Here is a 22,743-nt window from a genome sequence, read left to right as displayed (position 1 = left end):
GTGAAAGAAAATGCATATTGAACCTACAACCAAGAATTTCAAAAACAATGTTAAGCATACCCTTCTTCTCTTGTTTGGGAGGCAAGAATGCCACATTTGATGTTGCTGCTGTATCTGAAAGTAGCCATACAATTTATACAGATTTCATCTGGTTAATGCTGCAATTGTAGTTTTAAATTGAGTGAAATCATAGGAGCGAAGGAAGAGAGAGACTTGATAATCTAGGAATGAGACCTGAGGCCCTTAAGTATTAAATCTCCTTGCATTGCCATTAAGAGTTTCCAAATCAAACTGACAATTTAACTTTTAATGCAAGATTTAGGATTTTACCTACAAGAAAATTTGCACATACCCAAACAAGGTCTGTATCTGGACATCTAAATCTCAAATTTCTCATGCAGCAGGAGAATTTAGAATTCGTATCTAGGAAATACCTAAGCTCTGCATCCCATGGTCTTAAAAGACTTTTGCTGAGAGTAGAATCATTTATCTAATCAATAGGAATAAATCTTACATAGACAATCAGATCACCCTGAATAAGTCAGAGGGTTTTAAATTTGGACTAGTTGGCAGTATTTGGAAATATATATTCAGCTAATTTGAAGCTATACATAAAATAAATAGACTTTTCTGCAGTTGCTCTCAGTGTATTGATATTCCAAGTGGTGTGCTGCCTGTTGTCCTGATGACAATCTATTGTTATCTTTAAGTAGCAATATTTAATAGTTTTATTCTGCATCAAAATGACTAAATACAGAGCTTTTAACCATTTTCAGCCAATGAGCATATTTTAAATTTGGGAAACATGCTTATCTATGTTTTCCTCCCTCCCTCCCTCCCTTCCTTCTCTTATAAGTCACCTACTCCACATAATCTAGATAGTTTCCATTGAAAATAATGAAACCCTACTAACATCAAAGTAAAAAAGATGCATTACCTAATAATTCAACTAATTCTACTGCTCCTCAAGCAATTATCACCAAATCACCAGCCCTCTGTTCCCCCAAGGCTTGTCGGAAGAGAACATCTTCTGAAAGGCAAAGAAATAGCATGCCTCCATGTACTAGCGTGTCCTTGCCTTTGGGAGTATGTTTTTGAGAAGGCTTCTTTCCAAGAATGCTCCTCACTAGCAACTCAAGGGGACTATTCTCAACCAGGAGATTATGGGCAGGCAGATTCATCCAGTACCAGTCAATCAACCAAAAGTAACAACCTCTTTTGGTTTGCTTTATGTCAGGTCAGTTTTCCTTTCTCAAAAACTAGGTTGTTATATTTTAGATCTCTCTGTAGCAGTAATTTAAGCCTGTGATTATTTTTAATTTATCAGTGGGGCCTTTCCACCCCTACTACAAGTTGTACAGGACTAACATAATGTAATTCACAAATGCCAACATTCTTTTTCTAACTCCTTCTAATATTTTAATATAGCATATGGACATTCTTCTCTGCCTTCACCTGTCTGGTATGATGACAAGGTACACGTTTGTGCTGTCAACCAGCAAAGTGTTACTATTAGGCTGTTGGGTAGGAATGAAAGCAATTGGTGAGAGAAGAGAAAACCTGTCTATTTGCAAGCAGAAAGGGCAGACTGGCGATATAGAAAACCTGTTAAGACATATTTTCAGCTAAGATAAATGCATATGGGGAAAGAGAAGAGTTAGCATTATGGCAACTTCAGCAGGCTTATTCAACAAAGCAAAGAAATTATTTGTGTACAGTACATTATTATGAACAAACAGAACCTCTGTCAGAAGGGAGAATTTAAATCATAATTGCTGCTTCTACTCTATAAGAATGTTTGGATTAGTAGAATTCTCATCTGATTTGCCACCTTCACTGATAAGGCACTATTCTAGGTGATCAATTGTTTTCACTGAATAATTAAAAAAACATTTAAACATTTTCTTTTGGTCTGGACTGCTGGCCTAAAGGAAAGAAATAAAGCAGGATTAGCCAGCAAAGATTAATGTTTGCTATAATTGGGTTATATTTTGATATGTATCTGACATTTCCATGCAAGCAGGACAATCAAAACAACTTCCGGCGAAGTGTTACTTATACTAGTCCTGAAGCAGCAATATTCTAGCATCTTATGGTTGTACTGTTGGCCAGTTATGCCATCTCTGTTCAGCTGGTAGAATTGGGTTCACTAGGCCTAGAGCCGGGCTTCACATAATTTAATAACTGGTTCTCCCCAGCACCGAATATGTGAGCAATGCTCAATTTGCTTGCTCGCACGCCTTCTGCATATGCACACGGCCTTTTGCGCATGCATTTTGCTCATGCACGTGCTTGCACACATGTGCACTGGTTAAAAAATGCAGCTAAATAGGATGGCATAGTGCCTTGTGACTATTCACAGGTCACAACTACAATTTGCATGAACCGGTACGAACCAGATGAATCCCACCCCTGATTAGACCAAACTCACAATAAATCTTAATCCCCTAACTTCACATCTTTTAATCTGGTTGTTAAACTTAGATTTATTTTAGATAGATGACAGAGAACATAAAGCCAAATGAAAGAGCAATTCTCTTTTTGTAAAGGTTGCTATTCCCATCTTATAGCTACAGTTGTTTAACCATAGCACATAGGATAATAGAGTTGGAGCCTGTTCCTCCTTCCTAACTTTCACATGATTTAAAAGAGTCTTTATCTTGTGCTTCCTGGCCTTGACACCAATTAGTTGTTGGCATAAGTGACATCTCTGCCCTATTCCCTATGGCTCCGAGTTTACAGTATCTTTTGCCACAATTGTTGCGTCACCAGTACGGGAAATTATCTGGACCTCTCCTGGAGCTCATTGGTATGTTATTTTATTTCTTGGTGATGCCTTTGATGTAGCTTGTGTTGAAGAAACTGGTTGTGTTTGATAATTTGGACATAGATGAAAGCAGGCAAGGGCAAAGAGATTTCATAGTATACTAGTGCCAAAAACTCCATAACCTACCCCCACACAGAAAGAGAGAAAAAAATAGGTTTGTAAAAAGTAATTAACTAAATCTTTTCATGTCCTTGTCTTTGTTTTTCTTCCAGGGGCTTCTTCGATTTTCCAGATCCCCACGTTTATCCCAGGTAACTTAAAGTTTATGATGAGGAAAAAAAGTAGGCAAAGTTTTTTCATTGGATTATGGTGAATTTAGAGGAGTGTGTGGATGCGAATGAAATTCTGGGCTGGGAATACTGGGAGTTATAGTCTAATAAAATTACAGAATTTGTATTTAGGCATATTGGCATAAATATAGTGAAACTGCAGAGATAACTACCTTGGAGCCCCCATACAGTAGGTAAGAGGATACAAGTGATGGCTTGTATCACTTGGATAACTACCACTCATCTATTTTTGTTCTAGAGTCAGCTGTCACTAACTATTTATTTGTTTGCTTGTTTGTCAAACATGTACAAGATAACAAGTATAGGTATGAACATAAACATAAACAAAGGAAGTAAATACAAATAAATGGGACAGTAAGACAGGGATGGTAGGCACGCTGGTGCACTTATGCATGCCCCTTTACGGACCTCTTATGAAGGGAGGTCCACAGTAAACAGTTTGAAGTTGAAACTGTGAGGGTTTGAGGCTGTAACGATGGAGGTGGGTAGAGCATTCCAGGAATTGACCACTCTGTTGCTGAAATTGTCTTTCCTGCAATTGAGTTTGAAGCAGTGTTGAAATGTAAAATTTGTTACTACCGGTTCTGTGGGCGTGGCTTGGGGGTAATGTGACTGGGTGGGCATGATCAACTTTTTTTTTAACTTTTAAAAGCATTTTTTTGGCCAAAGAGGTTGTAAAAAAATGCTTTTAAAAGCCTCTGGCGATCAGGCAACTTAGCTGGGATCCCCAGAGCCTTTTAAAAGCATTTTTTTTACAACCTCTTCGGTCGAGGTTGAAAAGCCTCATCAGAGGTTTTTTTTATTTTTTACTTTTAAAAGCATTTTTTAGCCGAAGAAAAAATGCTTTTAAAAATTAAAAAACCCTCTGATGATCGCACAGCTCAGCTGGGGGGGTGGGGGCAGGAATTTTTGCTACCAGTTCTCCGAACCACCCACCACCATCGCTGCCAGATTGGGTGATCTGGTCCGAACCGGGAGCATTTCACCCCTGGTTTGAAGTGAAAACTAGATGGCAGAAAGCAAGGAACAGGGGGAAGCAATATTTTGGGGGACTAGGGACATTAGGAGAAACCCTCATAGGTATATATATCTGTGGTGACAGAAAGAATGAAGAGATGGTGTGACTTTTTTCTTCCATTTCCTTTGCCTGTCCTTAGTCTCATTGACTATGGGGTTACTTAGCCCTAAATGGTCATTCTGGGGGCAAGGGGTAATTTGAGAGGTTTACTTTGTGGCTCAGAGAATTGTACTTACAATCCTATCTAGGCCTTTGGATTTAACTCCATGTCTGTATAGAAATCCATACTAAAGTTTCAATGAATCTGAAGAATACCCAATTGCAGAAGAATGACACAGAAGATTTTCCAGACTGATGAATAGTGACACATAGGGATATCCTGAAAACGTCCTCTCATCATGACCTACACAGATGAGGGCATTCCAACATGGAATCTTTTTTATCCTATTTCTGTAATGGATTCTGTACTGTACTGTACTGTAATGATAACTCAAGTTTGATTGCCTTATTATTCTTTCCATCCAAATTTGAAAGACAAATTTGGTATTAAAAGCACTATATTTTATAGTGAAATGAATTTTTGTGTTAGATTGTGAACTGGTATGGATTTGAATTCAGATTTTGATCCAGAATTGCTTTTCTTATCATAACATTTATTTTTCAAGATTGGGTTGGCATATCAATTTATTTCATGTGCTACTCTTAGTTTTGTTCATATAATTATTTATCTTCATCCTGGTTACCAAAAAGCTATAAAATGGGAAGAAAAATTGGCTAACTTTCCAGATCAATATCTACACTTTAAAAAGTATAAAAAGTAGGGTACAATGATAAATGAACATTTGAAAGCTAAGGGCATTTTCACGCACAAATTGCTTACTGGAGATCATTTATATTTTAAGTATGGTAATACTTTTTATATTCACAATAGCTGGGTTCTGATTATTCAGAGCAAGTAATCATTTTCTGGTTTCCATAGTATACTGAATCAAAAAATATCCAACTTGGCTTATGTTTAGATAATACTGCATGTTAAGCCACTCAACAGCTATCCAAAGTCAACAAATACAATCTTTAGAACATCAGCAAGTTGTTTGAGCATGTTCTATGAACCCAGCTAGTGTGAGAGTAGAATTTAAAGTTAAATAGGCTACAAGTGTACAAGTTCTTCTTCTTCCTGAGCCATTACTTTCCTTCTTCTCACCTGGCCAGCCTCATCTTCAAAGTTGTGCTACTGTTTCTGAGAAGACCCTACCCTCCATCCAGGAGTACAGTGAGGACTCTGAGGACTTCTTCCAGCCTTCACCTGCCACAATCACACGTCGAAAAATCATGTTGCCCAACCTCAACAGCCCAGTAAGGCGGGGCTCTCTCAGCAGTCTTCTGGGAGATGATTTGCGTCAGTTCTCTGCCCTGAGGAGAACTTGTCGGTCTCCAGTCCGCTGCAACCGGGTCCACAGTCCTTCTCCACGATGCCGTCAAGAGGAGCAACATTTTGACAGTGAGGAGCTCGTTGACCTGAAGCCTAACAAACTCCTCATTCCCTCTCTCATACAGCATGGGCCTTCAGACCTCAGTCCCAGGTAAGAGGGTCTCACCATGGTCCTTGATTTAACTTACGAAATAGAAATATAATACACCATATGTTCTTGAACCTACTTTCCATTAGTGTGGATTGGATATGTAGAAGAGATTTGATCCAAATACAAAGTTCTGTTTCAACCTCAACTAGCACCTTACATTTCTTTAGTTTTAGAAATTTTGCAAATCATGGTCTAAATCTAAATCAGGGGTGTCAAACTGGTACCTGAGAACCAGATGCATTGTGCGCAGACCATGCCCACCCCAGCTCCATGAAGGGGGGAAATGTCACAATACATCATGTGATGGCAACGTGACACTGTGAGTTTGACACCTGTGATCTAAGTAATTCTATTACTTCCAAGATTTTAAAAAATAGTTTGGTCAAATTTATTTTAATTTTTAGGGAAATTCACTCCAGGTATAAGATGCCAAATATCAGTTAAAAATGTGAATGGGCTTTGGATTTTGCTGCATTTTTTTTCATGAATGCTGTCTATATTTGTTTAGTAAAAGTAGGGAAAATTTGCAGGCATAGCTGCCCCCTTCAGCAAGGATCAAGCTTGTCAAGTTTAATTTTGATAGATTCAAGTTCTTTATGAACAAGCAGGTTTTACTGTTAGGAGGGGGTTATCAAAAAAGAATGCCCAGGGGGAAATTTTTTTATAAATATGGAATATGGCAGAAGTAGCTCTAAGAAGCCTTCAAAATTTTAGGAGATTTGTTTGTTTATTTATGATGTAATTGTATATATTGGGGATGGCTTTATCACACTCTATTTCTATGGTTTTAGTTGGCAGTTTCTATGAAAATGACAATATATATTTATTTGTTTGTTCATTTTGATTTGGCATTGCCCAATTCCAAAACAATTATTAGACATGCTTCTCAATAGGAACCTACTAAATCTCAGAAGGGAATGTATAGGAAACTCAGAAATTATGATGAACAATCCATAATTATTTTCTGTAGATAGTAATGTATCATGGTTGATGGGATTTAAAGAATATGAACATACATCATTGTTCAAGTTTTCGTGTGGATCCCACAGATTGCAGCAGTATTCTTTTAACACTTTTGTTCCAGGCTGGTAGAATTAATAAAGAATAGTCAGAAAGCCCCATAAACTCCTTCACAATTTAGCTTACTCAAGAGTTAGAAATATACTATTTCTTCTGCCTCCTTCCACCTCTGATTTTACATTTTCCTTATATGAGCAGCTTGGCAAAAAAAAGGTATTATTTTTCAGATCTGTTCCAGTACAAATTTCTAGATCACTAACAAAGAACCAAGGAAACTCAGTGTTGAATCTGGACAGAGCCTATTAAAAATGAAACTGTTTCTTAAAATTTGGGATTTGACCAGATGCCACGCATACTCTTGTATATCATTCTCTAAAGTACAGATAAATACTTCCTTGAGTCAACCAGGAGACTGTGAATTCTAGTCCTGCCTTAGATATATGAAAGCTGGCTGGGTGACTTTGGGAAATCACTCTCAGCTCCAAACGCCAGGCTTAGCCAACAAGTGGGTTAATCAGTTCCTGGTGCAAACAATGGATCAACACTCAGTTGACACCACCTCCCCCCAAAATAGACCCTGTACTATGGTAGTAGACAAAATGCTAGAAAGTAAAAAAAAAAATCTATGGATATGCTGGTGTGCTTTTGTTGGCAACAAGTTAGAAGTGGTTTGCCATTTACTTTTTCAAGGATGTTTTCTCAACTTCCCAGTCTAACCCACAGCCCTGGTGGTTTCCAATGCAAATATTTATGGTTTTACTTCGTTTTTTGAAATCAGTAAAAGATGATTAGGTGCTCCTGAGTAGCTCCTATTGAGCTTATATCTGATCAGGTAGTCCTTTATGATAATGTTCTTTAATAATTATTGTTTAGGTCACTGGTGTCAAACTCGCCATGTCACGCTGTCACGTATTGTTTTGTGATGTTTTCCCCCTTTGCCGAGCAGTGGTGGTGTGGCCTGTGCGTGACACATCCAGCCTGTGGGCTGCCAGTTTGACACCCCTGCTTAGGTCATGCTCCATTTTAATTAGCCGGAAAAAGTGATTGAACCATTTGGATTTTCTGTCACATGTGACAAATATTTTGGGCCAGCCTAGCTTTTTTTTATCTCTATGTGTGGGTACATTGTGGATATGTATATCTATGCCCCAGGGCTGAAATCGACCTACCTTCCCTACTGGTTCGGAAGTGCACATGGCCCACACATGTCACGTGCGTGCGCCGACCCTCTACGCTTGCGCAAACCCTTCTGCGCATGTGCAGAGCGTAAAAAACAGGTAACTTCCTGGTGAAAACCAGGAAGTAATGATGACTGGGCAGTGGGAGGAGCCTCGAGCTGCCATCGCTACCAGTTCTGACAAGCCGGGCCAAAACAGGAGTATTTCACCCCTGCTATGCCTCCATTTAAAGCCTCCTTTCCAACTTCATATGAATGAGTAATTTTTCTCAGTGGGTTACATATTATGCAGGTTTTGAGAATATATTATCCATTTCATTAGCAATGCAGAGATCGACCCCAAAGTGCCTCCTGTGTGGGGTGCCGCAGGGGTCGATCCTCTCGCCTCTCCTGTTCAACATCTATATGAAGCCGCTGGGTGAGATCATCAGTGGTTTTGGGGTGAGATACCAGCTGTACGCTGATGACACTCAGCTGTACTTTTCCACCCCAGGCCACCCCAATGAAGCTATCGAAGCGCTGTCCCGGTGTTTGGAAGCCATATGGGTCTGGATGGGGAGGAACAGGCTCAAGCTTAATCCCTCCAAGACGGAGTGGCTGTGGATGCCGGCACCCCGGTACAGTCAGCTGCAGATGCGGCTGTCCGTCGGGGGCGAGTCTTTGGCCCCGACGGAGAAGGTGCGCAACTTGGGCGTGCTCCTGGATGGACGGTTGTCTTTTGAAGACCATTTGACGACCGTCTCCAGGAGAGCTTTTTATCAGGTTCGCCTGATCCGCCAGTTGTGTCCCTTCCTGGACCGGGATGCCCTATGCACGGTCACTCATGCTCTCGTTACATCTCGCCTGGACTACTGCAATGCTCTCTACATGGGGCTCCCCTTGAAGAGCACTCGGAGACTCCAGTTAGTCCAGAATGCGGCTGCGCAGGTTATTGAGGGAGCAGTTTGGAGCTCCCATGTAACACCTATCCTGCGCAGACTGCACTGGCTACCTGTGGTCTTCTGGGTGCGCTTCAAGGTTTTGGTGACGACCTTTAAAGCGCTCCATGGCTTAGGACCAGGATATTTACGGGACCGTCTTCTGCCGGCTTCAATCTCCCAGCGACTGGTGCGTTCTCACAGAGAGGGACTCCTTAGGGTGCCGTCAGCCAAACAATGTCGACTGGCGGCCCCCAGAGGGAGAGCCTTCTCTGTGGGGGCTCCTACCCTGTGGAACGAGCTTCCCCCTGGACTTCGACAATTATCTGACCTTAGGACCTTTCGCCGCGAACTTAAAACCTATTTGTTCCATCTCGCTGGACTGGCTTGATCTTTTAAAAATTTTAATCTGACTAATTGGGGTTTTAAATGTTTAATAATTTATAGGGGGTAATTGTGTTTTAGTCTTGGCCAATTGAATGAGTTTTTTAAGGGTTGTTTTTAATATTGTTTGTTTTCCTGTATTTTAACTGGCTGTTCACCGCCCTGAGTCCTTCGGGAGAAGGGCGGTCTATAAATTAAAATATTATTATTATTATTATTATTATTATTATTATTATTATTATTATTATTATTATTATTATTATTATTATTAAAATCTGAATTGAAAATCAATTTTGTGTGTTTTGTGCACAAGGGCAGAACACCAGTTGTCATAAGGGACACACAGGAAGTAATGGAGAAAGGTGGCTTCTGTTCTTTGTTCTCAACTTCTTATTCATAGAGAAAGAGCTTTGGAATGTGGAGCTTTATTTTTTGTCCTATAACTCTTGGTTGATTCCCTGTTCCCACCTCTCTAGAATTGTTGATGGCATTGAAGATGACAATGGAGCATCAGAGACCGAAACATTTAGCTTTAATATGGAACAACCCCAGCAGACCTTGGTGCAGGATCCTATGCTACCAGGTAACCTTGACAACTGAAGAGAGGGTCTTTACAGATCAGAAGCTAAATCTAAATCAAAAGCTAAAGTTCACATTTTGAACATAGGGGAATGCTGATTTGAAAATGGTCATTTATGTCAAAATTGAAGAGCCCTCTCTCAACAAAGGGCTGGGCATATGACATCATCTATCTCCAGTTTAAAAACACAGTCTTTTCAGCAGTTCTAAGAAGGCTCCACACCCATAGCTCATAAATATCCCTTACTTCAAATGGAAAGACAATAAGATATAAAGCCAATTTAAATGCTACGAGTTTAGGATAAAGTAACTATAGGGATATAGCAGGGGTGAAATTCAAAAATGTTCCCTATCGGTTCAGTGGGCGTGGCTTGGTGGGCGTGGCAGGGGAAGGATATTGCAAAATCTCCATTACCACCCCACTCTGGAGCCAGCCAGAGGTGGTATTTGCCAGTTCTCTGAACTGCTCAAAATTTCCGCTACTGGTTCTCCAGAACCTGTCAGAATCTGCTGAATTTCACCCCTGGGATATAGTCTTAAACACCATGTTAACTGTAAGCAAATCCAACAGACAACATGTTTCTATTTCAGATATCAGCAGTCCAAAGAGAACCAATCCCAATAACATGTCCATTCAAATAAATATTCTATAGCTCAGTTCTTAACGATAACCAAATTCACTTTTAGAAGGCATAAAGTAACCCCAATATCGTAGTGTAAACAAAAGACTAAAATTTGACATGACAAGAACTGATAGTTTCCTGTTTAAAGAGAACAAACTCACAAAAATTCCTTACTTCAAATGAAAGGACTGTTATTGTAGATACAAAGCCATTTTAGATGCTGTCAGGATAGGATACTTAAAGTAACTTTGAGTAAAGTACCACGCACACCATGGTAACTATAAGCAATCACAATATTTTTATAGTCCAGATGCCACAAATCAAAAGTACCATCCAGAATAACATGCCCCATTTCAACCTTGATCAGGTAAACCAAGTTTGTATTCCTTCTTTTTACATAAAACAATCTTACTTCTTAATCCATTCAGACGATTATTATTATTTGTTTCAAATTTCTTCAAAACTTTAAACTGTCTAACAAAATACATAGTCCAAGTGTTGTGATTGTCAATTTTATTTCTTTAATTTGTAAGCCCTCCAATTTTTTTAATGTCCAGTGACAAATCCTTGTTCAAATTTTTGTTCATGTTATTCTCAAAACTGTTGCATATATTTTTCTGTCACATTTTTTTTGAGGGGGAACAGACTGTTCTCAATAATACATAACACTTCTGACACTATTGATTCAATGTCCTAATGCAGTTCCTCAAAAATGCCTCTGAACTCCATTATAAGTTGCTTGTTTTTTTATGTCTCCAATATCAAAAACAGTTTTCCTTTCCCATAAAAATGCATGTATTCTTTAAAAGCAATTTCAAAGTCTTAATATTCAAAATCCAACATTCTGTTGTTTTCTGAGCCTTTAATTGTTCAAAACTTTCTATAACCAAAACCTTGTCTTGCTTTTTGCTGTTTATTTTAAATTCTTAAAGATTACAAAGATACATCTCATACAGTTATTAGGGATGGAAGGCACTCACCTGGTGTATCCAAACTTATCATTTTGAAAGTTCATAGGTTCTTTTAAGCAATTAACAGATAATTTTCCAAAAATGATTGGCAAGAGAACTGCTAAATTAAAGTCCTTTGAAAGACTACATTCATGGCTGGAGTAAATATGGCAAGTTCTCTCTGCTCCTGGTTATCCCATCCCATCTTTTGAAGATCAGGCCTTACACTGTGCTCAAAACAGACAACCATAAGGAGCACAGTTTGTTTAATCTCATGATCTCTCATCATCCAGAAGTACTTGAAGCAGTGGCTACTCATCAGCTATACTGAAAATACCTGAAGGCCCTAAAAGTCAATGAGCACAGACTCAATTTAGCGTCAACAGATATGAAAAATCAACTTATTGAAAAGCAGCAATTTGCCATCAAATTATGATATGTAGTCTTGAAGGCAGAGTGGAGGGGAGAACAAAAGTGCAATTGGATGGAAAATGGGTTCCTTGAGTCTGACTGATTTTGAATCTTTTCCTCATTGCTGCACAGATCTGCTAAAATAGGAAACGATAAGTAATTGAAGACTTTCTATTTTTTTGGAAAGGGAGAAATCAAAGGCATATCATTATGATATCATAACTATCTACTATTGACCTCACACCATTCCTAAGAGATCTGTAAGGGGGGTGCATAAGAGCACCAACGTGCCTACCATTCCTGTCCTAATGTTCCCTTTGATTGTATCCAATTTCATATAGTTATTACATACTTATGATTATATATATGCTTATATATCATATAGTTATTTCATGCTTATGCTTATATATACTGTTGTGACAAATAAATAAATAAATAAATAAATAAATAAATAAAAAATATGTAGCCAATTGCACTTGGCTGTGTTTGCTACTATTATGAACAACAAAAAAGGGAAGAAAATTATAATCATATTTAAAAATGCAATAATGCAAGTTAAAGATTTTTAACTTTAATATTAAAAATGAGGGGTAACTAGAAAGCCAGATAACATATTTGTTCTACATGTTTGTCAATATTTTTAAAAAACAAAATCAAATGAAATTGAATATAAACTAACTGCAGCAAATATGTGAACAAAACCTTTTGGATCTTATATAAAATGTGAATTAGAGACCTATTTTTGTCAAACAGGTTTCATGAAGGATCACTATAAAGGAACTATTCATATAGAAAATAAATTTATCGAAAATCACAAAATCCAATTCTCTATTCCACAGCCACAAACCTGCATCAAGTTTTACCCGTTAATTAGATTTCAGCATAATCACTGTAAATGGCAATAGCCAAAAATAGTTCTCTTTCTCTTTCTCCTCCTTTCATATGTATAGACCTCACTGATATTGGTCAGTAACTCTTTATGTCAGGTCCTATAAAAAAAGAATACTTCTGTTTCCATATTTAGTTTTATATAAGCACCAAAGCATTTGATAAGCATCATCAGACCTATCAAAAGGCATCTGGATGATGAAATTGTATATTTTAAGGAATAGATGTAAAAGAGTTTATTATTTGCATAATATTTGTTTTATAGTATATTAATTTATTTTTATTATCTGCTTGTGATTATGGTTTCTCATCAGGAAAACGTTTTCTGATTGTTTGTCCTAAAGAATCCTCAGAGTAGATTATATATTTGTGAATTTTGAGAAAACTTTGAGAAAGGGGCCCTATTTAGGAAAGCCCTATGTTTTTCCACATAATGTGAATGGAAGACTGTTTTTTTTAATCTTGACTTCCCATCTGTTGCTTTGTGAAGCCTATGTCAAGGTCCAGGCCACAGAGTGAGCTCTTTTTATTTAAACAGAATTCCAGGAAAAACCTCATATAATACTGTTGTATATCTTGGTAAAAGGAGGTTTTAATGGATGATTTTGTTTTGACTTCCTAGCTTACCATTGTTAAATGAAATAGAAAAATAATAACCAAAATGGTAGTGGGCACTGTTGTTAGATGACCTAGCTATTATGCAGCCTGTTTGCTAATTGGCACTAATAAACCATTGACGTTTGTAGAACTATAAGTTAGTTGAAATGCAAGAAGCTTGAGCAATGTCTTTTCAATAGCTGAATGACACTGGCAGATTTTATGTTTAAATGAGCATTGATGGATAATGCTAATTGATAGGAATTACCTCATACGCTCAAGCTGGAGTTGGAGAGCAGTGGCTTCAATATAGCTAATAAAGTAGTCTGCAATCTGTTTCACAATTGTCTAGTGTGGCTATACAAGGATACATTATTTATTTTCTTTTAAGGATGCTATGTTGCAAACTAATCCTGATGAACTCTTGACTAGCATAGTCAGTGCCCCGAAATTGCAAAATAAATACATGGAAATACCAAATAATATACCAATTTGAAATGAGAAATAATTTAAACTGAACTACTGTGCATAATAAGAAAAACTATGAACATGTGATCTATGAATCTATATTCAGCTTAGGTCTTCGCTATTGATGAACAACTTCAACAGCCCTAGTTTCATTTCTAGGTTCTTTACCTTTAAATGGGATTTAGATTAAATTGCCCTTGAAACAGAAGAAGTCATCAGGCAGGTTACCCTCTATAAAATAGGATATAATGTCAGGTTTGCCTATTATTTCCGACCAGAAGAAATAGGAAATATAAATAATGGTACTATAAACTAAATTTGCTTTCCCCTAACTGGTGCTCCTAAATATATTAGTCTTCTGTTGCTAAGAGTGCCTGCATGATTTTGACTCTTCCCCATTAAAAAAAGTGAAATCAAGGTATGCAGTTTGACTTGCTTGATATTTTTAGTGTGTGTGTGTGTGTGTGTGTGTGTGTGTGTGTGTGTGTGTGTGTGTGTGTGTTCTCATTTGTTTATTAAGTTTTTATGCCACCCATCTTTCCTATAAGGTGACTCTGGGCAACAAGTTATAAAATATATAGCAAAATGGATAGAAGGAGTGTGGAATTCATCTTTTCTTTGCAAATGTTTGATATCCTGTCCAGCCTGTACCAGTTTTTTGCTGCTGGAGGAGACTCACATAACTGAAAGCTCTTCTATCTGTGTTCCACCCAAATACCAATTCTTCATCGGAAGTGAAACTGGTTCTGTAACATTTTCTTCCTTTTCCTTGCATAGAGATTTAAATTTTGTCTATTCCTATAAATCCCCTCCAAAACTGACATGATGCCATGCCCCACCCCACCAGAAAACAGGCTTATCTCCTCTGTAAGCCTTATGTTTTCTTGGGACATTATTTTTTATTTAAAAAGAATTAGAATAATTCTTTTTTAATAAAATTTTAAAAATGATGACGTAACATGACATAAAATATAACAACATATAACATAACAGAGCTATATGAACTATGCCTAGATGTTCATTACAGTATCAAGAGGGAAATCCAGTTCTTGGTTCAAAGCCAATCTCTTTGAAATATACCCAGTTCAAGCCCAGAAGAGAAGCAGAAGAACCTTGAAGTTGTCTGTTGGTAGTCAAATAGAGCAGACACATTGGTCAGCACAGTACTTTGCATTATGTGAGACATATTTATTCTTCCAAGCAGGACTGGCATAAGAGGGGTTTTTTAATTGGACTTTTAAATGGGGTTTTATTTTATAATATGTATTTTAAAATTTAATTTATCGGCCTTATTGAATAAGTTTCTTAATAGTGATTTTATTGTATTGTATTGTACTGTTTTTATCTGGTTGTTAACCGCCCTGAGTCCTTCGGGAGAAGGGCGGTATAAAAATTAAAATATTATTATTATTATTATTATTATAATGCAATGGGAGAGATGTTGTATTTCAGTATAAATGATATCTGACCCTACTCTTTTGGTTTTCTTGTTTAGCAATACAGAATAGAATAGAATAGAATAGAATAGAATAGAATAGAATAGAATAGAATAGAATAGAATTTCTTTATTTCTAGCAATACATAAATAGAATAGAATAGAATTTTATTGGCCAAGTGTGATTGGACACACAAGGAATTTGTCTTGGTGCATATGCTCTCAGTGTACATAAAAGAAAAGATACGTTCATCAAGGTAAAGAGTCACTTTAGTATTAATGTGATATTAGAGATAGCTTAGAAACCAACCTGTGAACAATTTACAATTACATCCCTCATTTCTTTGAATTTTTTTACAGGACCAACCAATCTTGTGTTAGCTACCGAAAGTAATGAGGTAAAGCAGAACATGAGAAAGCTGAATCAAGAGGTAAGACACAAGCCTTAATTTGCGGACCGAGTCAACAGAACTGCATCCTAAAATCTGTTTATTGTATCAGAACTTTGCTGTAAAAAGTATAAAATTACATTTGAAATGAAAATACTTCGGCATATGTGCAAAATGCACTTTACCTTACCATCTGAGAAATTTGATATATATGCATTACACATTATAGAAGTTAACTGAATTACCAGATGAATCTTAGTTTAGTACTAATAGTATGAGAGCAAGTTCTTTCAACTAGAACACAGTAGGTCAGTTGAATATAGAAAGGCAAGCAAAAAATAATGGAATAACGGAGTTTAGAGGTCTACCAGTACAACCCCTATACCATTCTGGAAAAATGGCTGTCCAATCTCTTTTTTAAAAACTCCAGTGATAGAGCACCCCCAACTTCTGGAGGCAGGTCATTCCACTGATTAATTGTTCTCACTATCAGGAAATTTCTGCTTAGTTGTAAGTTAGATCTCTCCTTGAAAAGTTTCCATCTGTTACTTCTTGTCCTGCCCTTGGATGTTTTGGAGAATAAGTTGACCCCTTCACCACACTTCTCTGTGACAGCCCTTAAATATTAGAAGACTATTATAATGTCACTTATAGTCCTTCTCTTAGTTAAAATATCCAATTCATGCAACTATTCATCATATATTTTAGTCCCAGGCTCCTAATCATCTCTGTTGCTCTTTTCTGCACTCTTTCTAGAGTCACAAAATCTTTTTGTATTGTAACCAAAACTGGATACAGTATTCCAAATGTGGTCTTACCAAAGCAGTATAAAGTATAAACAAATACAAAACAGCAAAAAGCAGCAAAAACAGCAGCAAAAAGCAGTACTAACACTTCATGTCCTTCTGTTGATGTAGCCTAGAATCAAAGTGGCTTTTTTTAGCAGCTACCGCACACTTCTGGCTCATATTTAAGTAGTTGTTCACTAGGACATCTAGATCAATAGTCACTGCTATTGAGCTAAGTACTACCGCTTCTATACCTGTGCATTTGGGTTTTCTTGACTAAGTGTAAAATCTTATTTTTCTCACCAGTACAATTACATTTTGTTGGATAGGATCCAGTGTTCAAGTGTTCAAGCCTGTCAAGATCCTTCTTCTAAAGGGTTAGCTCTTCCCTCTAGCTTGGTGTCATCTACAAATTTGATGAGTTCCCCTTCTATCCCCTCCTCTAAATAGCTTATGAAGATGTTGAAGAGTCCTGGAACTATGACAGAATTTTGGGGTACTTCATTGCATGCTTCCCTTCATGTAGATGTAGTTCCATTGAGGATTACAAGTTGAGTATTGTTGGTCAGCCAGTTATGAATTTATCTGGTGGTTATGCTATCTATCCCACATATTTTTATCTTACCAAGAAGTAGGTTGTGGTCTACTTTGTCAAATGCTGTACTGAAGCCCAAGTGAATTATGTCCACAACATTTCACTGGTCCAGTAATTTGTCAAAGAATGCAATAAAGTTTGTCTGACGTGATCTGTTTTTGACAAACTATGTTGGCTTCTAGTAATAGCTTTGCTTGTTTCTAGGTGTTCACAGTTCATTGCTTAATTATCTTTTCCAGGGTCTTCCCAGGTATAGATGTCAAGCTGATTGGTATGTAATTTCCTGGATCTAGTTCCCCCACTCCCCACTTTTGAAGACTGGAACCACATCACCTCTGTTCCAGTTCTTTGGTAGTTCCCTGGTGCTCCAGGAAATTTAACAGATATGGTTCAGTAGTTCTGAGATCATGTCTGACAGCACCTTCAGAACTCTGGAATATAATTTATTTGGTCTTGGTCATTTGTACTCATCTAGAGTAGATAGGTTTTCTTTTACCATTTTCTTGCCTATTTTTAAGATGCAGATAGATCCGTGCTCCAAGAGAGACAGATAACTAATAAACTAAACAAAACCAAGCAGTTTTTGCTACTGCTGCTTTTTGGCATCTGCCACCAGAGGCTGTTGCCTCTTCTCTCTAATGGCAAAGCTAGCCCTGATCTAAGGTCCTTCCTCCTTCTTCCTACTCACTTGATGTCTGAAGCTATGGAAAAAATAAATGCTCCCCAAAGGTTACTCCTTGTGTCCAACACTTGTTTTTTTGGATCAGTTGTATTTTTTCCCCTGCCCTGGCAGGATGAAGAAAGATGAGACTGTAAATTGCATAGACAGCCCCTGTGTTGGCGTTTCTGACTGTGGGTGTAAGAGTTTAAATTAAAATTTAATTTAAAATTTAAATTCAGTGACAATTACCTAGCAACAGAGCCTGCCCATTCCTCCCCCCCCCCATTATCTTTCTAAATTGCCTTTGTGTTCTGCATTCTATGGAAAAACTCAGATTATCCAGAGTCCCCACATCTTCACCCGGCCTCATTTTCTAGGGTTCCTTCCTGGGGGTTATTTTGTCCATAATTGCCTTACAGACATCAGAACAGAGGATGACATAAATAGAAATCCAGGTCTAGAATTTAATAATCGTATAACTTTAAAATGTATGTGACTCCTTTACTTGACATTATTATTATTATTATTATTATTATTATTATTATTATTATTATTATTATTAATTAGATTTCTATACCGCCCTTCTCCCGAAGGACTCATTGAACATTGAACATTTTATTTTGTTTGTTTATTTATTTATTTATTTATTTTATTTTATCAAATACATATTAAATAACATATATAAGTATAAGCATGAATTGAATACATAAAATGAATACAATTAAAGGGAACATTAGGACAGGAACGGTAGGCACACTGGTACTCTTATGCATGCCCCTTACAGACCTCTTAGGAATGGGGTGAGGTCAACAGTAGACAGTCTTAGGTTAAAGTTTTGGGGATTGTGGGATGAAAATTATCATTGGCGCTGGTTGCCCCACAACACCCCATTTCTTTCTCTCAGTTGGTTGCCTTCCCTATTTCTTATGCTGAGACTGTTGAAGAGGATAGCCAGGTGCAAGTGGCAAAACAAAGGAGACCATTTTTAAAAATGCATTCAGCATCCATAAAAGTGAGAGGGTTTGTGTGAATTGATTAGATTGAAGGCTTTAATATAAACAGATGTTATTTTAAAGTTTGTCCCTCTCAATTGATCAGCCACCCTCAAATATCATCAAGCAACATAAAGTGAAGGCAGCATTTAATTACTGAACAGTTATATATGGTTAACTTGTCATTAGTTTTAAAAAGAATTCTCCCACTCTGCAGAGAAATTAACTGAATGACTGATTGAGTATGGAAAGGGTCCTTGATACATGCTCAAAGGCATTTGTCTTTACTGTATACTTTGTTAATTCTTATTTTAGTTCCAAATGGGAACTTTGGCTAAAACGGATAGGGATGCTGTCTAAGTTGGATTTGATTACGAGAGGAAGGAAAGGAAGACAAGTGACCAAATCTGCCTCCCACTGAATTTTATTAAAAGAAAGATTAGATGACAAAAAAACAAATTCTACGAGTGATTATCTTTATTATAGTCACTATCAAATTAAACTGTCAACATCATAAAATAATTTTAAAAAATGAAGCGCAGAAAGCTTGGAGTTATCGAGAAGTGCAGTAAAATTCCTTAAGATCTAAAACATTTCTAAGACATCTATAGGAGTGCATTTGTTGCAGTACAATAAAATAATTATGGATAGCAGGATATTGATTTAAAAATCGAACCTAAATGAGTAAATGACTAATAAAAGGACTTCAGGAGTAAAATTCAGTACCAGAATCCTACAATCTGAGTATTATATTATTAAGTATATAGGGATATGAGTTTATGTATGTGTAAGTATGCCTAAATAAAATCTTATATTTGACAGTGATAAATAAGGTAGGACATGAGGTAAGATCTAAATGCACTATAAGAGACACTGGAGAACAAAATAAAATTGTAACATCCAGAAAAGAATCACAGAAGAGGACTTTTTGACGGCTTTTGAGTAGCTAATCTTACTCCTAAAATCAGTTGCACCTGCCCTGTTTCACTAATCAAGAAGGAAGAAAATGAGGTCTGTTCAGCATGATCATGTGGCTCAGCTAGGAAGTAGCCCTCCCTCTTTGATACAAAAGATGAACATGGATGGTCATGATAGACTGAAGAACTGAGATAATTAATATTGAAGAATATATCCTACCCTTAATATATAAGGATCTAAGGCAAACTACTTATCTTCCACTATTGCTGCGTAAAACAATCATTCCAATATATCATATTGTAAAAATGCTTTGATGACATTCCCCCAAAAGATTCTGGGTGATGTTGCTTTTCTGTTTATTTTTCTTGCCTCCCTACAGATAAACCACCTGAATCGGGAAGTTTCCCAACTCAGCCAAGAGTTACAGCATCTCATGAATCTTCTTCAGGGCCAGCTTACCACTCAGTCTTTCTCCAACCCTACCTCAGTCTGTCATCACAGCTGTGAGCAGACCTCGCCTTCCTTGTCTCCTGTAAGCAGGTTGCCTTCTTCTCGGACCTCAGTTTCCCTGCCACCTCATAGCCTTCTAGCCTCCTCCTTGCCTATGCTCCCCAGCCTGCCAGCATCCTCGAGCCTTGATTTTTCTGCCTTCACCAGCTCTCTGCCTTCTACTGCCTCCCAGGACATGGAACTCTTTGAACCCCAGGAGAGAAGGAGATCCACCTCTTGTGATTCTGTAAATCCCATAGATCAACCTCGGGCTGACAAGGAACATGGTGATCCTCACTCTGGACATTCAGTTAATATGACTGCTCATTCTAGCTCATCCATGTTTTGTTCTGTCACCTCTCTTTCCTCCCAAAGTTCTTTCCCCACCTGTTCAGGACAGGGCTGTCCAACAAACTTTTATTTCCGGTCTAGCCCGGAGAGCTTTCACTGATGCCAAGGAGCCTTTTGCCACAACTTCTTTTAGGATATTTGGTGCAAGATTTCACAGCCACTAGCACCAAATTTCCTGTTTCTTAAAATACATCTATTATTTTTATTATTATTACCATATTTCTTTTTAAAAGTTATTATTTTGGAAAATTATATATCACTGACAGCTGAAATATTTTTGTTTTCAAGGTCCTTATAAATAACAGTTATGCAATCAACCATTGATTCAGAAATATTGTAGGTACATTTTCAAAGCAGTAATGTTATGAATGTGTTGTCAGAATCAGAACAGTCACATTCTATTTATTTTCCTCAAGACTAATATCATTGGCCGATGGGCATGTTGTTACATACATATTCAAACTCTTGCATATATGTGAATTAAGGGACCATAGAACTGATCCAAAGCAGTGAAAATCTAAATGAACGCTCTTCTACTTAACATGTCACATAATCCACTAGGAAATTTACCAGTGCAAATTTCATTGAAACTAATGTGAGTTGACAACAATAACACTAGAGCAGTGAACATTCATTTTGATGATGTTTGGATGGAAGAATTTCCACTGGATTATGGTCTATGAATCAGCAATGCCTCCACTACCACCCTGAATAGCACCTCAAATTCACTCTCTGAAGCCTCATGTCATTTCAGAGTAGAATTACTTCTCCAGGTGGATTCAAATTAATATCAATTGGTAGATTTTTTTTGTTGGTCAAGTTTATTTCTTGAGCTTGCTATTTCCTTTTCTCAAAAAACTGCAGTCTGAGATCTTTCCTACATTTATTCTACATGAGCATATGTGTGCATGTTTTCAAGACTGCTGTAAGAGCCAAAAGCTTTTTCCTATTAAATTATCTTCTGATCCTTCTTTTCTTTTCTTTTCTCTCTTCTCTTTTGTTAAAAGGTGCAATTGAGAGTATACAAATGATCTCTACATTTCTGGCAATTATAGTTGATTTCTGTTTTCAATTCTGGAACACCACTGTTATAAAACAGATAATCTGCTGAGGAGGTCATTCTGGGAAATTGGCCTCTCTCTTTTTTCCACTCTGGAGAAGAACAGAATAGTTAATTAGGAAACATCAGTCTTTCCCCTGCATTGGATCTAATGTATTTTGACAGTTCATCACATTTAAACTGCAAATCCAGGGTGTTTTTTCTAAAACAAAAGATGCCAGAGATATTGATATCTTGCATTTTCTCTGACACAAGACATAATTCTAGAAAAGTAGTTGCCCTTAAGATTGTCCCGTGATAAAATCAATACACACCAACATACAAAAAGCATTGCCTTTTTCATCAAGACAATATAACCAGTGTGGTTCTGAGGCCAAAAACAGATACTGGTCGCTCCATTTTGGAAAACATGGCACTCTCTGTTTTACTGAATCTACTTGCTCAAAATCCTGCACATGAATCTACTTTCCAAAGATCTATATGTGAGTTGGCATATAACCATTAATGTCTATGATCAGGCCAGTATTCCATCACCCTCTGATACTTTCCATGAGACACATTGCAACTCATTTTTGTTATATTTAGTTCTTATTAATGTGGGATTTGTTTTCAGAAACATTCAAAACAGTTCACCATCAATTAAACAATGTGACCAATTTTTTATAAAAAACTGAGCACAGTAAATTTTAAAAGACACTTTTAAAGTAAAATAGAGGGCTGACTTGATCCAATGTCTATGTGCCAATGATGTAGAAAGTTGAAATTTAACTTCACGTTCTAGCTGGCCCTGAGCAACTGCTGCTTCAATCAGCCTCTGCCCCTCATTAATAACATGAGCATTATAAAATTCACCTGTTTTAGTGTTGTCATAAATCATCACAAGATATTTGATTGTAAATCCTCTAAGAGCACGACATAAATGTTGTATATATTAAATGCTTTAAGGTCTCACTAAATAGCAAGAAAGCATTTCCTTAAAAAGACAAACTATTTTGTCAGAATTAAGTAAGAAAGTTTGTCAGGAATGGGAATTTTGAGCCTTCTGAATATTGCTGATCTTTGCTCTTGTATTCCTGTTTTGCTCTTTGGGATGTGAATACTGATAACTATTGTTGAGCTATCTTTATAGGCCATGAATGCTCCTTGCTGGATTGAATGAATGTTTTGTAGTATGCTGTACTATATTGTAAGTTAGACTCTTACAGTATAAGAAGAATCTAACTGCTATTTGATGTACTTTATAAACCCAGCCAATATTTGCAGATGTGACGTAGAACAGATTTCAAGGAGACAGGAAGAAGCTGGCCAACTTTTCAACTGATTTCAGTAACTT

The 22,743-nt window shown here is 37.2% G+C and overlaps 1 protein-coding gene across 1 annotated transcript in view; it reads left to right on the top strand.

Moving 5' to 3' along the window:
- The window catches only part of KCNH4 (potassium voltage-gated channel subfamily H member 4), a 62,028-nt gene extending 41,578 nt beyond the window's left edge, over positions 1-20,450 (top strand). The window contains exons 12-18 of the mRNA XM_058181768.1: positions 3,040-3,078; positions 5,348-5,718; positions 9,693-9,799; positions 11,382-11,390; positions 14,767-14,784; positions 15,549-15,598; positions 19,890-20,450. Coding sequence (XP_058037751.1) covers positions 3,040-3,078; positions 5,348-5,718; positions 9,693-9,799; positions 11,382-11,390; positions 14,767-14,784; positions 15,549-15,598; positions 19,890-20,450 — 1,155 coding nt within the window. The remainder of the gene's footprint in view (positions 1-3,039; positions 3,079-5,347; positions 5,719-9,692; positions 9,800-11,381; positions 11,391-14,766; positions 14,785-15,548; positions 15,599-19,889) is intronic.
- Positions 20,451-22,743: the final 2,293 nt, after the last annotated feature.

The sequence above is a fragment of the Ahaetulla prasina genome, chromosome 4 (genome assembly GCF_028640845.1).
Source record: "Ahaetulla prasina isolate Xishuangbanna chromosome 4, ASM2864084v1, whole genome shotgun sequence".
Classification (NCBI taxonomy): Eukaryota; Metazoa; Chordata; class Lepidosauria; order Squamata; family Colubridae; genus Ahaetulla; species Ahaetulla prasina.
Note: the sequence above shows the minus strand (reverse complement) of the source record. Positions and strands in the feature narration are given on the sequence as shown.